The sequence below is a fragment of the Lagopus muta genome, chromosome Z, assembly GCF_023343835.1.
Source record: "Lagopus muta isolate bLagMut1 chromosome Z, bLagMut1 primary, whole genome shotgun sequence".
NCBI lineage: Eukaryota > Metazoa > Chordata > Aves > Galliformes > Phasianidae > Lagopus > Lagopus muta.
In genome coordinates this window covers 17,945,019-17,959,472 of record NC_064472.1, presented here as the reverse complement: position 1 = coordinate 17,959,472, position 14,454 = coordinate 17,945,019, and the positions used below count along the sequence as shown (strand labels likewise).

The 14,454-nt window shown below is 42.1% G+C and overlaps 1 protein-coding gene across 2 annotated transcripts in view; it reads left to right on the top strand.

Moving 5' to 3' along the window:
• IL6ST (interleukin 6 cytokine family signal transducer) overlaps positions 1-10,422 on the top strand; it is a 32,732-nt gene extending 22,310 nt beyond the window's left edge. For both annotated transcript variants that reach the window (XM_048931199.1, XM_048931200.1), the window contains exons 10-16: positions 1,318-1,491; positions 2,153-2,254; positions 2,775-2,921; positions 3,814-3,954; positions 5,162-5,258; positions 6,122-6,203; positions 6,997-10,422. In XM_048931199.1, coding sequence (XP_048787156.1) covers positions 1,318-1,491; positions 2,153-2,254; positions 2,775-2,921; positions 3,814-3,954; positions 5,162-5,258; positions 6,122-6,203; positions 6,997-7,716 — 1,463 coding nt within the window. In that variant the 3' untranslated portion in view covers positions 7,717-10,422. The remainder of the gene's footprint in view (positions 1-1,317; positions 1,492-2,152; positions 2,255-2,774; positions 2,922-3,813; positions 3,955-5,161; positions 5,259-6,121; positions 6,204-6,996) is intronic.
• Positions 10,423-14,454: the final 4,032 nt, after the last annotated feature.

The following is a 14,454-nucleotide window of genomic DNA, read 5'->3' as shown; positions in this document are numbered from 1 at the left end:
ATTTTACCCTTCCTCTTCTCTCTTCTTACAAGCCCTGCCAGCTCCTGGGATAGGATCCTGCTCCCCCTTTGAGACAGGTGAGACCCATCAGCAGCCACCAGGCCAGGTGCTGAGTAAACCACCCCCTTGTCAAAAAAGATGAAATTCTGGTTTGTACCAGCCTCGCAGCCACGTGTTTATGAGATTGGCTTTCCTTCTTCATTAAGTATCATTCACTGCCACTGAAGGGACAGAGGGAACTACAACTTGTACACCCACTCCATCCACTAACTGCCCCAGTCCCCTTTTAGATAATCCTCAAGCTTCTCTCAGCAGCTTAAAAAAAAACTCCAAAAATAGGAGGCATTACTTTTGGAGCAACTTACATATACCGGAATTCATGACTATTTTATGCATTCATGAATTAATTGCAAGATGTGTGTGTTATTTTACTGTTCTTTGTGGTCCACAGAGCAACTGTGCACTGTATTTTTTATTTCTTCTAGAATAGCAGACATTTCTGTTTTCTAAAAATAAAATATTTGGGGAAGCAAGTGTCATCTACTCTGTGTATATTCAGTTTAGCTATTCTTCTTCCTTCTGCTTTGTGGTATTCCTCCCACTCACCTCCCCTTTCTGATCCTGTCGTTGTCTTACCCTCTGGTGTTTCCTGTATCTTGTGAAATGGTGGAAGCAGACAACTCTGTTCGTTTTCCTTTTTATAGTGTTCCTTTTATTGCGCATTGGTAGTAGTAAATGCAGGCTGATTTCTTCTTACTGCCCTCATCTGCTGAATCTAGCCTCTTACACAATCCAAGAATGAGGAGCATAGGTAACAAAAATTAAATCATCAGTGGGTCTGATACTTGGTGCATAAACACTAGGGGAGAGCCGCAGATTCTAAAACTACTAAATGACCCAACTAAAGATATGCTTCAACATAGTAGTATTGCAGCTGGAAGGACTTCATAAGATACGAGAGTATATTGAGGATTGGAATGGGAATTTAGAAGGTCTGCAGATTTGATTTTACTGTGAAACAGACCCTTTAGTTTGGAAGAAATATTGTAACTCTTTATTGTGCAATAAGACAACTTACTATATAAAAGAAAAAGTGTGTCTAATTTACAGTTGTTGAATAGTGTTGTTTGTCTCTCTGATACAAATTCAAATGTAACCTTCTAAATTTCAGCAAATGATAACATTTTGTTAGGTTCTGTCAAGTTGTCACCATTACAATAATCAAAAGTATCTTCATTTGACAAGACAGCTGCTGTTTTGACTATCTAGTGGAAGAAATGTCAATATTTAGTACTTTTCTATTTTCTTTCATTTCAGCTCCTGTGAGGAATATTAGAACACTACCTAAAGATGGCAAATTGTGGGTAGGATGGACTGCTCCTAATAATGTTCTTAAATACGTAATTGAATGGACTCTGATGTCTAACAGCTCAGGTGGCATCACAGAGTGGCAGGTAGAACCAGGAAACATTCAAGGAACATACTTAAAAGGTACTTGTCTTACAAGTTTGCAAATATCTTGTAGAACACTAAGAATCTAGTGAATATTCTCAAAGAGAAGAATATATTTATGGTAACTCGGTTTCTCTTTATAGGGTGGGAATCTGGAGTAATGCAGGGACTAGTCTTAGCTTATCCCAAGTATATGGGAATACCTATATTTTTGCCAAATCAACTCATTTTTACATTTTGAAATAAATTCATGTTAAACTAAAAAAAGTCTTACCTGCGTTTTGCTTTTAATCTCTTCATTCTTGGGAGCGACTGAAATCATAAAAAGGATGAGGTCCTTCCATATCAAATTGTCATGCACCTTTAGGACAAACACTGAAACTCAATCAACTTATCAGTGGTTCACATCTACAATTATGTGTTTCAGTGTTGTAGGCAGTCACAGTCTTCATTAGAATGAATTAGGAAAACAGCCAGAAATCTCTGAAGTCTGCTTATACTTTAATGAATCACTTTTTCTCTTAGTTATTTCTTTGGAGCAATATGTAAATGAGCTCTAGAATAACAATCATAAAAGTATTAGTTATAAGAGCATATAACAAAACAGACAAGGCTTGGGACCCTGCATCTAAGGTAAATGGCATAGATAGTGACAAATTTAACTCTCTGACACAACTTATCTTAAAATTCCTTTTATTAGGTGACATTAAGCCATTCAAGTGTTACTTGATAACTGTGTACCCTCTGTATGCTGATGGCCAGGGAAGTGGACAGTCTGTGAAGGCTTACCTTCAGCAGGATCGTGAGTACAGAAGTCACCCTGGAGCACATTCACTGACATCTTGGCTAAAATAGTGAAACTTTTGCTTTCATGCATAATTGACAGTGGCTCTACACATAAGGGCCATCTGACATAAATTTTTTTTTCTCTATTTTAACATCCATTCTGCTAGTATACAGTATTTAATTAAATAGATGGCTTTGTATGAGTTACCCTTTTCCAGCACAGGATTTTGTTACTTTATCAACATAATATTAGTTCTTTGATTTATTTGAGATTCCAGATATGAAGTCAGGAATAATTGACTTCAGTGGAAGACTTCGAGTGCTGGTTACTTTTTCATGCATTTTTCTAGATATTCCTTTTAAAGCTTCTTTGAAATTGCTATATTGCCTGGAAATAATGTTGTGTTAAAATAATGCTTTATAGATAAGTTAGCCCAGCTATTCTATTGAAGCTTTTATGAAATAGCAATCCCGTTCTCATTAATGTATGGATGGGAGGATATGCAATAGAAAATAATGTTCATCTACCATTACAGGTCCTTCAAAAGGACCAACTGTTCAGACAAAAAAAGTAGGAAAAGCTGAAGCTGTTTTGACATGGAACCATCTCACAGTAGATGAGCAAAATGGATTCATCAGAAGTTACACAATACTGTACAAAACTGTCGATGGAAATGAAACAGGTAACAGAAGGCAGAGACATGCTTTGTGGTGTTGAAGTACTCAGTCTGTTTCCTTCCTAATACATGTTCCTGGAAAAAAAGAAATAGCCTCAAGTATGTTTGTCAGTCTTATTCTGATGATATAAAGCTGATGTTAGAGGTGTAGCTCTCCCATGCAGTCAACAGAAGAAAGTTACCAATAAAGAATTAAGAACGTGCAGTTCTTTGTATAACTGGCTACTGAGTTTGGTTTCTGAAGGTTGATTGGCAGTTATTGTAGTCCATCTGTCTGTCTAAATACAGAACAAGGAGGCTATGTAACAAGATGGGCACAAGCTGGAACACAGGAGGTTCTGACTAACCATCAGGAGACCCTGCCAACCTCAACCATTCTGAGACTGAAGGTGAAGCTAGACCATTCAGTCTGCGAAGGATTGGTTATTTATTTATTTAAAACTGTGTTTTTGCTTGAAGTGCATTTTCATTCTTCATAGTCTCTATGAGCACCAGACAAAGACAGGGAGATGACACTGCAGAAAGGTGGGGTTTTTTAGATCTGCATAAGCTGGAAGAACAATTTACTTCTCATTATCCACTAGATTTTTTTTCTACCTGTGTATTTTGCATATTAGAGGCCTTTAAGCTTCAGTTTTACTTTCAGTTTGCTTCCTGAAAAAATAGCAAATTGACAAATGAATTATCACAAAGAAGGAATAAATTCAAACATGAACAGAAACAAATTAACCTCAGCATTCATTGTACACATTTGTAATCTTTCTGTGACGGTTGTTTTCCGCGCAGCCACACGTTGCACAGAAACTGTTGTTTCTTAAGATGTAATGTCTTAATGCCTTTGTGTTTATGGAAATCTAGTAAACCATACTGAAAACTAGTATATTTTTCTTCTCTTCAGCTGTGTCAGTGGATCCATCCAAGACAGAGTATACCCTCTCTTCTCTAACCAGTGACACACTGTATACTGTGCGGATGATGGCATACACAGATGAAGGAGGCAGAAGTGGTCCTGATTTTACTTTTACTACACAGAAATTTGGTAAGGAAGAATTGGGAAAAATCAACAGAAGTAGGAATTGATGTTGCAACAGTATAGCAGGGCTCAATTTCTAATCTGATAGGAGAGGAAGATGATTTAAAAAAAAAAAAGTATTTCAGTTGTTCATCATACTCACAAAGTGCAAGAAACTGTCTAACATTCAAGCACAAAAGGATATTTGACTTTTTTTATTATTTGAATTCGGTTACAATTCCTTTGGGCTGTGTCTTCTGCATGTTTTCTGAATTTTCCTCATGTGGCAAACCTGCTGGCTTGAGATGTGCTTCTTGTGTATTGCTTAGAGTACAGTGAATGGCCTGCTTTGTGTGAGTAATTAGAATTTTCTCAATGTCACTGTATCCTTATCCTTATTGGATGGCTCCTATTCTTGTCTCAAAGACATTGTCTAGAATCTTTATTTTAATCTGAATGTAGGTTGCCTTCATTTGCTTTATTGGGGTGCTCTGCTAAGTTGCAGGTTTGGGCTGGGAATCTCAACCTGTTGATGTGGATGCCTGTCAGCACATGCCATTCTTTACAACTCTTATTTGGCTTCGACATTCCTATTTTAATGGCAATTAGTTTGTTACAGTTCTCTACAGAAACTCATTATGAAGAGTCAAACTTGTATGTGCAGATTTACAGAGCTTTCTGTTTATAATGGTAAGAGCAGCAACATTAGGTGTTTTTTTTTTTTTCAGGATAGTGTTGCTCTTCCCTAAGCATTCTGTAAGGTTTACTTATAAAATATATGCATCATTTGGGAAGGGATACATGCCAACAATGCAGTTTTAAGTGTTTATAGGTAAAGGATGTTTTGATGTACAGAATAAACTGATAACTTACATTAGTTATTTGGTCATGATAATGATAGGGCAAATGGTAGGTCTCTGAAACTGGACCACGGATGCATTCACTTAGAAATTGTATCTGCCTAAATTATAAAAATCATTTGTAACATTACAGCTCCTAGAGCAATCTGTGGTTTTTATTGATGCAAGGCATTAGATTATTTGAACTGAGCTTTTCTTAAGTTTAAAAACAAGGATTTTTTCATAGGGGTAAGAGATTCTTCTGAAGCTCAATCTTGTGGCTGTGCTATGTGTTTGGTTTCAGATTGTCCCTGCCTGTAAGGAACTGTGTGCTGCTGCTAATTTTCTTTTATGCCAAAAAGGGCTGTAAATGCTTTGTGTTTTTTTTTTCTCAGGGAGAGGAGAAATTGAAGCCATAGTTGTACCTGTGTGTCTAGCATTCCTGTTGATTGTACTCCTTGGAGTTTTGTTTTGCTTCAACAAACGTGACTTGTAAGTGTAAAAGAAGCCTTTCTTTCCTCTTCTTGGTATGTCTTGGTGTAACATGAGATATGGCAAAAATTCATTATGAACATGTAGGTGTTCTACAGCTAGTTTGGAAGAAAAAAGTAAAACATATTATTAATAAACATCTTTGTATTTTTCTTGAAAAATCAAGGGCTTTTCTGTACTGGTTTTGTTTATTGCTGAGAATCATTATCACTGAAACAATGTCCCACAGATCAGTCTTCAAGAGAATTTTGTGCTAGTCTTGGTTAGGGTTAGGTTTGTTAGGTTTTTATTAGGATATACCATCTGTGTTGTTTTGTAAGTCAGCAGATGAGACTAAAATGGTGGCTTTCATTTCATAAAGTACAGAATATTCTGTTTAACTATATTCAAGCTATTTAGTGTTAGCAAACTTTAAGTTTACTCAGTTCTTATTTAGTATGTAGTGGCATATATCGTGTCCTCTTCCAGCTCATTTTACCTCAGAGTTCTTCTCTGTGGCTTCATCTGAGAGCTGAAGTGTTTTCCCTGAGAAAGAGCATCTCTTACATGTCCCCAGTCAACTAACATTTCTTTCTGATTTAAAAAAAACTATTTGTCCTCCTCATTCTGACATCCCTGCTGCTTCTAAAATCAATTCTTAATGGACTATAGTTGAAAAAGCCATCTTGGAACATGTCCAAATTTTGTTTTTGATTGTGAAGTTTGCTGTGATATTCATAATTACCTCAGAATAATGAAAGTGTATGCTTATACCAACGTAGGTAATATTTTCTAACTAAATATTTGCTCATCCACATAGCAATAGATTATCCACATAAGAATTTAGAAGTGCATCTTTTAATCTTGTTTTTAATCTTCTGCAGAATTAAAAAGCATATCTGGCCTAACGTCCCTGATCCATCCAAGAGTAACATTGCTCAGTGGTCCCCACAAGTTCCAGCTAAGGTAATACTCATTTTTCCGCATCCTTAATTTTCCTGATATAGAAGACCTCAAACTAATCAGAGGGAGTCTTCTCCCTTCTGAAATACACAGAATTATGAGTTCAAAATAAGACTCGGTGTAAGTTTCACAACATTAATGTATGATACGGCTAGAAGACTTAATTGTCATGTAGGTCCAGTGTTAGAAATATATGATCCTTAGCACAAGTTCACAGCATAGAGCTTGACTTTACTAGTTTGGAGGGCCAAGCCCCGATTATTATACTCATTAATGGGAAAACAGTACTAATTAAACAGCTTATGATTCTTAACACTTTGTACAGTTAAGTGTGAAAGAGAGGGAGATCTAAAATACGGATGCTGTGTGGCAGAAAAATCTGTGCCCTGTGTGGGATGGATGACAAGAAATTCTGCTCAGTAAACTGTGTCTAACATCTTCTTAAGCTCTGATTTTGAACATGCTATTGAGAGTATGTGTGCATGGCCTCTGTACGGAATGGTCCGTACTGCGTAGTGAATGGTTTTCTGTTTACAGTTCTTCAGAACAATTAAAAACTAGAGCAAAGCTTGCACATCCAGTTGCAGTGCTTAGAGTGCTTACGGAATTATGAATATAAAACAACATCTTTCATTCTGTAACAGATAGTTGGAGGGTATTGCCACGCTCAATAAGGAGGCAAACTGTATAAAGAATGTTGGAGTTACTACAGAAAAGGAAATAAGTTATTAAATATTTTGCTTGTTTTCAACTTAAATAACCTTCCTCTTAGGCAACATCCTTCTCTTTCTTTCAGCACAACTTTAGTTCTAAAGATCAGATGTACCCAGAAGGCAGTTTCACAGATGTGAGCGTCGTAGAAATAGAAGCTGATGACAAGAAGTCTTTTTCAGAACAAGATCTAAAACCTTTTGATTTGCTCAAAAAGGAAAAAAGTACTTCAGAAGGGCACAGCAGTGGTATTGGAGGATCCTCGTGCATGTCTTCTCCTAGGCAAAGCGTCTCTGATAGTGATGAAGGTGAAACTACACAAAACACTTCAAGCACTGTGCAGTATTCAACTGTAGTACTTAATGGCTACAGAGATCAAACACCTGTACAAGTCTTTTCAAGGTCTGAATCTACTCAGCCTCTGCTAGATTCAGAAGAGAGATTAGAGGATCATGCTGGAGGGAGTGACGGTATGCCACAAAGGCAGCAGTATTTCAAACAGAATTGTGGTCAGGAAGAAACCAAGACAGACAGGCCATTCTTGGAAAGAGCAAAGCAGATTATTTCTGCTAATGAGGAGGATCTCGCTGGGTTTGCACAACTGCAGATCTCAGGTCAGAGATCTCTAGGCTTCGACCTGGAAGAAGATACACAGGAAGCTGCTCTGCCAGATGTTTTGCAGACAAGTACTGAAGGACAAACTGTGAGACCTGAAACAGTGGAGGGAAACATACCATCAGTTGATGAAATGCCAAAAAGTTACCTCCCGCAGACTGTGAGACAAGGGGGTTATATGCCTCAGTGAGAGAAGAGACTGGCTATATTAGGCCTTCGTTAGTGCCTGTTCACATTTTTTTTTTTCCTGTGTTTCTGATAAATTAAGCTAGGTATTTTTATCTGAATGCAGATAGAAATATTGAAATTAGGTGAAGAATAATTTGACAAAGTACAATAAGGACTATGTTTCCGTGGAAAATCTGCAGTCCAGACCTACTGGAGACTTACTTTTATGCACTACATGAAATCATATTTGTCTGAAAAGCTGAACAAGCCTATGTGCTACCTTGCTTTTTGTCTTGTCATATCCGATTTACGTATGATTGAAAATAGCAAGTTTCAGTTAATCACATTGGCCAACAGACCTCCTAGAAGAAATACTTTGATTTGTGACAGTGTACAAGCCTAAAAAGCCAGCTTTGGTTGCTTGGAGCATCTTTGTGCAAAAATGAGACTGAAGTTCAGTATTCTAAAGCATAAAAATACTGTATCATACACTTTTCAACAGCTTGATTAACCTTCTGAATTTTGACTTGGCCCAGTGTCACAGTTTCAGACTTATCAAACTCAAGTGTGCAAGTCATGCATCCCCATTTAAAACCTACATAGAAGTTGTGATGGTGTGCAGGTAAAAAATGCTATGATTGCTTGACTCTGAGTGCTACTATAGTCACTGATACTCTTTCTGTATTTAGATACGCTTGCACATGAAGTATATAATAATTTGGCCTAAAAGTGTGCCTTGCTATTGGATGCACAACAGTTCAGCCTTTGTGTTTAAATGTTAAATCCAGATGAAAACGCAGACGAGGAATCAGTCAAAGATTTTTGAACCCCAGTCGCTTCCTGATGACACTGCATCTCTCCGGTCATGTTAATTGCCTTTGTACAATATGTGCCCCCTTGGCAGTGTACTGCTTGAGAGATAAATAATGGGCTGACGGATTTCACAGTCCCTATAACTGCTCAGGAGAAGGGGAATAGGATCTTCTTCCTGATTGACTATGAAGATTAATACTACAGGACTTCCTTGAAACAGAACATAGCAAAAACCAAAGCGCTCAAGTCATTGAATGCTCAGGGGGAGAAAGAAAAAAAAAAAAAAAAAAGCAACTACCCTGAAATTGACAGTTACTGACAATATGAATCTGTTATCCAGCATAATCCACAGATATTATCTGTGGCTGCTAAAATTCCTCGTGTCTCAGTTCAGCCCTATTCAGATGGTCTGTGCTTTATTACAGGTATATACAATTGCATTAATATAGCCCTCTTCCCTAATGATGAAATTTTACGACACTCTTGTAGATGTTTTTCTTAACTTAGTCTAGTCAGCTTTTCTAACTTGACACTAATAACCTTCATTCAAAACACTACATGCTGTTCTGTGAGAATACAGAGAGAGTTTTAATTCTCCTTCAGCAGAAGGGAGACCTCCAGAACCTTTCAGTGCTGTGATACATGGTGCTGCTGTCTTGCAGAGCACTTGCTAAAGGCTTTTGAAGAACAGATGGAAGTATGATGATCACCTCTCGTGCTTTTGTTTCAAAGAAACAGTGCTAGTGTGAATTCAGAGTATGCTATTTGGACTACTCAGAACAGAGTTCTTAAACTTCAATAACATTCAACATTCTGCAGTTCCTTTCTGCTTACAGTATTTTTCATGTATGGGCACTTTTTTTAAACTAAAATGTGATGTTGCAGGTTACTGTAACTGTACTTTTCTTCAGAACAGATCACCTTCCTTCCTCCCTATGCCACCTCAGCACATTCAGCCTCTTCTTGCAGCTGTCATGAGGCAGAGGAGGATGTGTCTGATTTTTCAAAGGCTGGAGGAGCATTCTTGTTGTCAGAATTTCCTCTTGGAAAATGGCAGCAGTGAGTTTGTGCATGGATGGATGTGTCTTCTTCAGTCAAACTTCATTGTGGCCATGGAAACCATGAGTAAAAGGGAAAGTCAGTGTGCATGCTTACTCGAAGTGCCCTACAGCCACATGCTGTCTCATTCACCTTCTGCTGATCTCTGAAATGTTTTGGGCTGCGATTTTTATGGCCACAGTCTGGCTGCTTAGCTTGAATGAGTGTTGCTTTAAACATGCTATCTTTCATCTGTGATCCAGCAATACTAACTTTTAGTAACATATGTCATATCTGAGAGACCACTTCAGTTGTTCCTAAAGTTAGTGTTCTCTTTCCGTCATGTAGAGGGAAAGCATTTTGTTCTCAGTTGCTGTTAACCATGAACCATTTCCAAAGTAAGTTAAATTTTGAAGTGATTCCCTCTTTTTGGGGGGTCAGTGGTAATGAACTCACATAGATGTGCAGAATATCCTGGCATGGGTTCTGTGTGGCAGATTCACTTTCTCTCTTTCTATCTCATGCATGCATCTAGGAATAAAATTGCGAAGACGAAGCAGGAGATACTTGTGGGTGAACAGCTTACAGAAGCCACAGAAAGTCTGAGTAACAGGTTTGCTTACAACTTTATAAACCTTTGTGCCAAAGTGCTGTGTTGTACAGCGTTTGGGTTTAACTTGGTTTTGTACTTAGTATGCATTACAGCAACAGAGCTGTATCTAAGAGTTGCACGCAGGTTTTAGAGTGTACGTAATGCATTTTACCAAGCCACTGAAATTCTCTGAATTTGGCCTCAACGTGATAACTAAAGGAAAAGCTTTTTTTTCTTTTAATAACTATGGTGCACTTTTACTAAATAAAATAAAATTATACTTTACTATTGACACTTTAGTGCCCATTTTGATTACCCAGACTGGAATTTTTCAAGTAGGGATGGGATAATGGGTGAGAAAAGCATTCTGCTTCCCTTCTACAGCAGGTAGGCGTGGTGAATAAGGAAATGTTTCTCCTGTATAATCACACTTGGAGCTGCTTTCAGGCGCAGACTAACTCTTCCTCTGTTTGCAAGAGAAGTACTTATGTTATTTCTGTAGTGATGATCAGTGTGCTCTGTTAGAACAGGAGGTTGGTGGGGTTGATGCTGTGGCTGTGTTGGCTTGTTTCCATGGCACTTAGCATGGGAATATCTTCTGTTGCAGTGAAAAAGTCTTGGGGTTGTGTTTCTGCTTACTGTTTTAAGCTAAACTACCTGCTAAGCATCAGGCTAACAAGGGCGAAGGACAGCAGAGCAGAAATGTTCTTAAGTTAGCTTAGGATTATCTGTGTGACAGCAGCCCAGCCAAGTGATAATTTATCCAAATTTGCAGAAACTTTGGCCATATCACTGGGGCACAGGGCCAAGTGTCCCCGTGGCTGCCCCTTGCCCGCAAGGGCTGTTGTGGTTCTCAACACTGGGAGAGCCCCTATGCCTGCCCCAGGGTTTGGCAGCTTAGGCTTTGACTGTAAATTGCAAGCACCACCAGATGGCTGTGTGAGCACACTGAGGGAGTGTGGGAGTCGTGCTGCTTTAACTTAGGTAACATATCTAATTAATGCCAGGTCTTAAATATCTAAGACTCATATACGCTGCTATCCTGTTGACTTCACAATAGGATCTAGAAATTCAGAGCAACTCAGAACTGGTGTAGTCAGCCCCTCCAGGATGTGTATGCATTCAGTTGTGATTTATATGCATTAAAAGGGACTAAATAGACCAGTTTGTCTTCTGTGAGGCGGTTTTGTGACTGAGACTAAGAGCTACTTAGGTACATTCCTTGAAGTGCATTAAGAAGTTCCGCTGATGGCTGGATCCTAAAAATTCCCTGCTTCCCTATAAATGCTGATCTCTTGGCTAGGTGAATACGTACAGGCATTTTATATTCCTGTATTTGCCTTTAATGTTATTTGGAAGCAGTTTATAACAGCAGAATTATCACGTCACCTGTGGCGGAGCAGCCTGTTGGCGACCACCTGCCCTCAGTATTGCAGGGAGCCTGGTGCAGGAGTCTGGAGCATGGCAGAATCACATACTCTCCAACTCATCCACCAACTCCCGTTTCTCTTCCCTAAAAGTGAAAGGATTAGTTAAGATGAAGCTAGAACGTGTGTATCTGCTTTCTCTGTCGTTCCCTTCATAGCACTTGTGCAATCTGAGCCATTCATAAGACAGAGCAGTGCTGACTCTATGCGCAAGGATGCACATCAAGGCCACAGGACTTGTTGCAGACTACTCTAATGACTACGGCCAGAGCGCGGTGGAGTGGGCAATGAATAACTGACGGTGTGCAGTGAGGGGCAGGGTGTGTGCGTGGAGGGACAGCTTGGTGGTGGGAACAGGCAATGACATCGCGGATGTGCTGCAGGAGCACGCCTTGGTGATCAGTGAGAAATGAGTGCGTGGCTCTGCTGGCAGTGGCCGGCTGCAGTGCAGCTTCCTTCTGCCCTGACCTGCACCAAATGCACTGCGCTTCTGGAACTGCTGACTGTGGAACCGCTCACAGCAGCCACTCTTCACAGCAAAGCACATTCGTTCATGGATCCGCTTGGCTCACCGTGGCCTTTTTAACGGACTGGACTCATTCGATGTCACGCAGTGGTGGGCAGTCTGCTCCCCACATGCTTCTCGTGGGGCAGAATGGATAAGAGTGTACTTGAGGTTATGTCACCACGTACATCTCAGTAAGCGTAGTCGTAAGACATGGGGATATTTAACAAGGAAAGTGCCTTGATGCTGAACACTTAGTGAATGTAACGTTAAATAGATTTTATTATGTACCATATGGAGTTATGGCTGCCTGAGCTACTGCTGATGTGTAACCTCTGCCAGCTTTGAGCGCATGCTGTGGCAGCCGGCTGAGCTGTGGGTGCATGTGCTGTCGATACAGAAGTGTTTTCACAGCACCACGTCACCTTACTTCTTTTGCAAGCTGCATGTTTATTGTCATAGACATATTGTCATAGACTGCTTTCTACAATTTACTTTTTACTGTAACGTTTGAATGTCTTTGTTACCCAGCTGAGCCTGAACGTTGCTTTTGTCTACTACATGATATTAAAAAAAACGAACAAAATTCCAAACTCTGTCTGTCGGAGTCGCTGTCGATGTTGCGGGGCGTTCTCTCCCCTTTCAGTTCGTCCCGGGCGCGGTGCGGGCAGGGGCACTCGGCTGCCGCCGGGGCTGCGCGCCGCGTGGCAGCACCGGGCGGTTCGGGTCCCTTGGTACAGGCGTTGGTGCCGCTCCCGGCGCTGCGCTCCTTGCCCAGCCCCTCCGCCGGGTGCGCGTCGCGGGGCAGCGCCGGCGGACGGGGCGGCAGCGCGACGTGCCGCGAGCCGGGGCCGCCCTCAGCCGCGTCGTTCTCCGCGTTTTGTTTCTGTTACGGTCGCGCGTTCGTTTTCGCGGGGCTCAGCCGTCCCCCCGCCAGTCCTCACTCCCGCTGCGCCCGTGCCGAGAGCGCAGCGCGGCCTTCGGGCGGCCGCGCCTCCGCCTCCCCCTCCCGGCCGCGTTCGGCGCCGGAGGTAAAGCGCTTCGCACGCAGCTCCGCCGCTGAGTCATCGCGCGGCGACGCCCGGGCCGAGGGATGCCGGGCCCCAGCGCGACCCGTCCGCATTCCGTGCGATCCGGAACAAACGCGCTCCCGCGGACCGGATGCAGCTTTTTCCCCCGCGCTGAGATGGAGCGCGGCAGGAAGGCACGACCGAGAGCCGCGCACGCACCGTCTCCGCGTGGTCCCGCCGCGGAGGCCTCCGACCCCGCGGCAGCACACATCCCCGCCCCGAAAGCCACGGGCCGCGCCGTTTACTGCGTCCCAAACCCAGTGACCTCGGTCCCGAGGGAACGGCGCCGCGCGGCTGCGTCACCGGGCAGCGCCCGCCTGCGCTCCCTTCCCTGGGAAAGCCCCGCGCTCCGCGGGCGGGGGAAAAACGCTGTGGGGCGATTTCCCGCCGGTACCCGGGTCTGGAGGAATGCTGCCACTCGATGCAGCGCCTGTCGGGCCACAGGAGATGGAAACGAACTGGCTGACACCCTGGCGCTCATTGGTATCTGAGAAGTCATGGCAGCCCGGTGCGGTCCCTCGTGACTGGAAACATAGACACGTCACACCCATTTTTAAGAATCACAGAGTCACAGAATCACTCAGGTTGGAAGAGACCTTAAAGCATGAGCTAGCCATACTACCCTAACAACCCTTCACAATCATGTCCCTGAGCACTACATCCAAACGGTTTTTAAACACATCCAGGGATGGTGATTCAACCACCTCCCTGGGGAACCTATTCCAGTCCTACAACCCTTTCTGTAAATAAATTTTTCCTGATATCCAACCTCAACTTCCCCTGGCACAACTTGAGGCCATTTCCCCTCATCCTGTCACCAGTGAGAAGAGACCAGCCTTGCTCTTGCAGCAAGCACCCTTCAGATATTGGAAGAGAGCAATAAGGTCTGCCTCAGCCTCCTCTTCCCCAAACTAAACAGCCCAATTCCTTCAGTCACTCCACATAAGGCATGTTCTCTAAGCCCTTCACCAGCTCTCTTTGGACCTACTCCAGCATCATATTGTCCTTTCTGTACTGAGGTGCCCAAAACTGAACACAGAAGAGATGACGCAGAGACTACCAACCTACCTATCCTGGGCTGCATCAAAAGAAGCATGGCCAGCAGAGTGCGTGAAGTGATCCTGACCCTCTGCTTTGTGCTGGTAAGGCCTCACCTGGAGTGCATTCAGATGTGGAGTCCTCAGGATGGAAGAGACATGGATCTGCTGGAGTACATCCAGAGAAGGGCCACAAAAATGATCCAAGGGATGGAACACCTCTCCTGTGAGCGCAGGCTGAGAGAGCTGCGGCTTTTCAGCCTGGAAAAGAGAAGGCT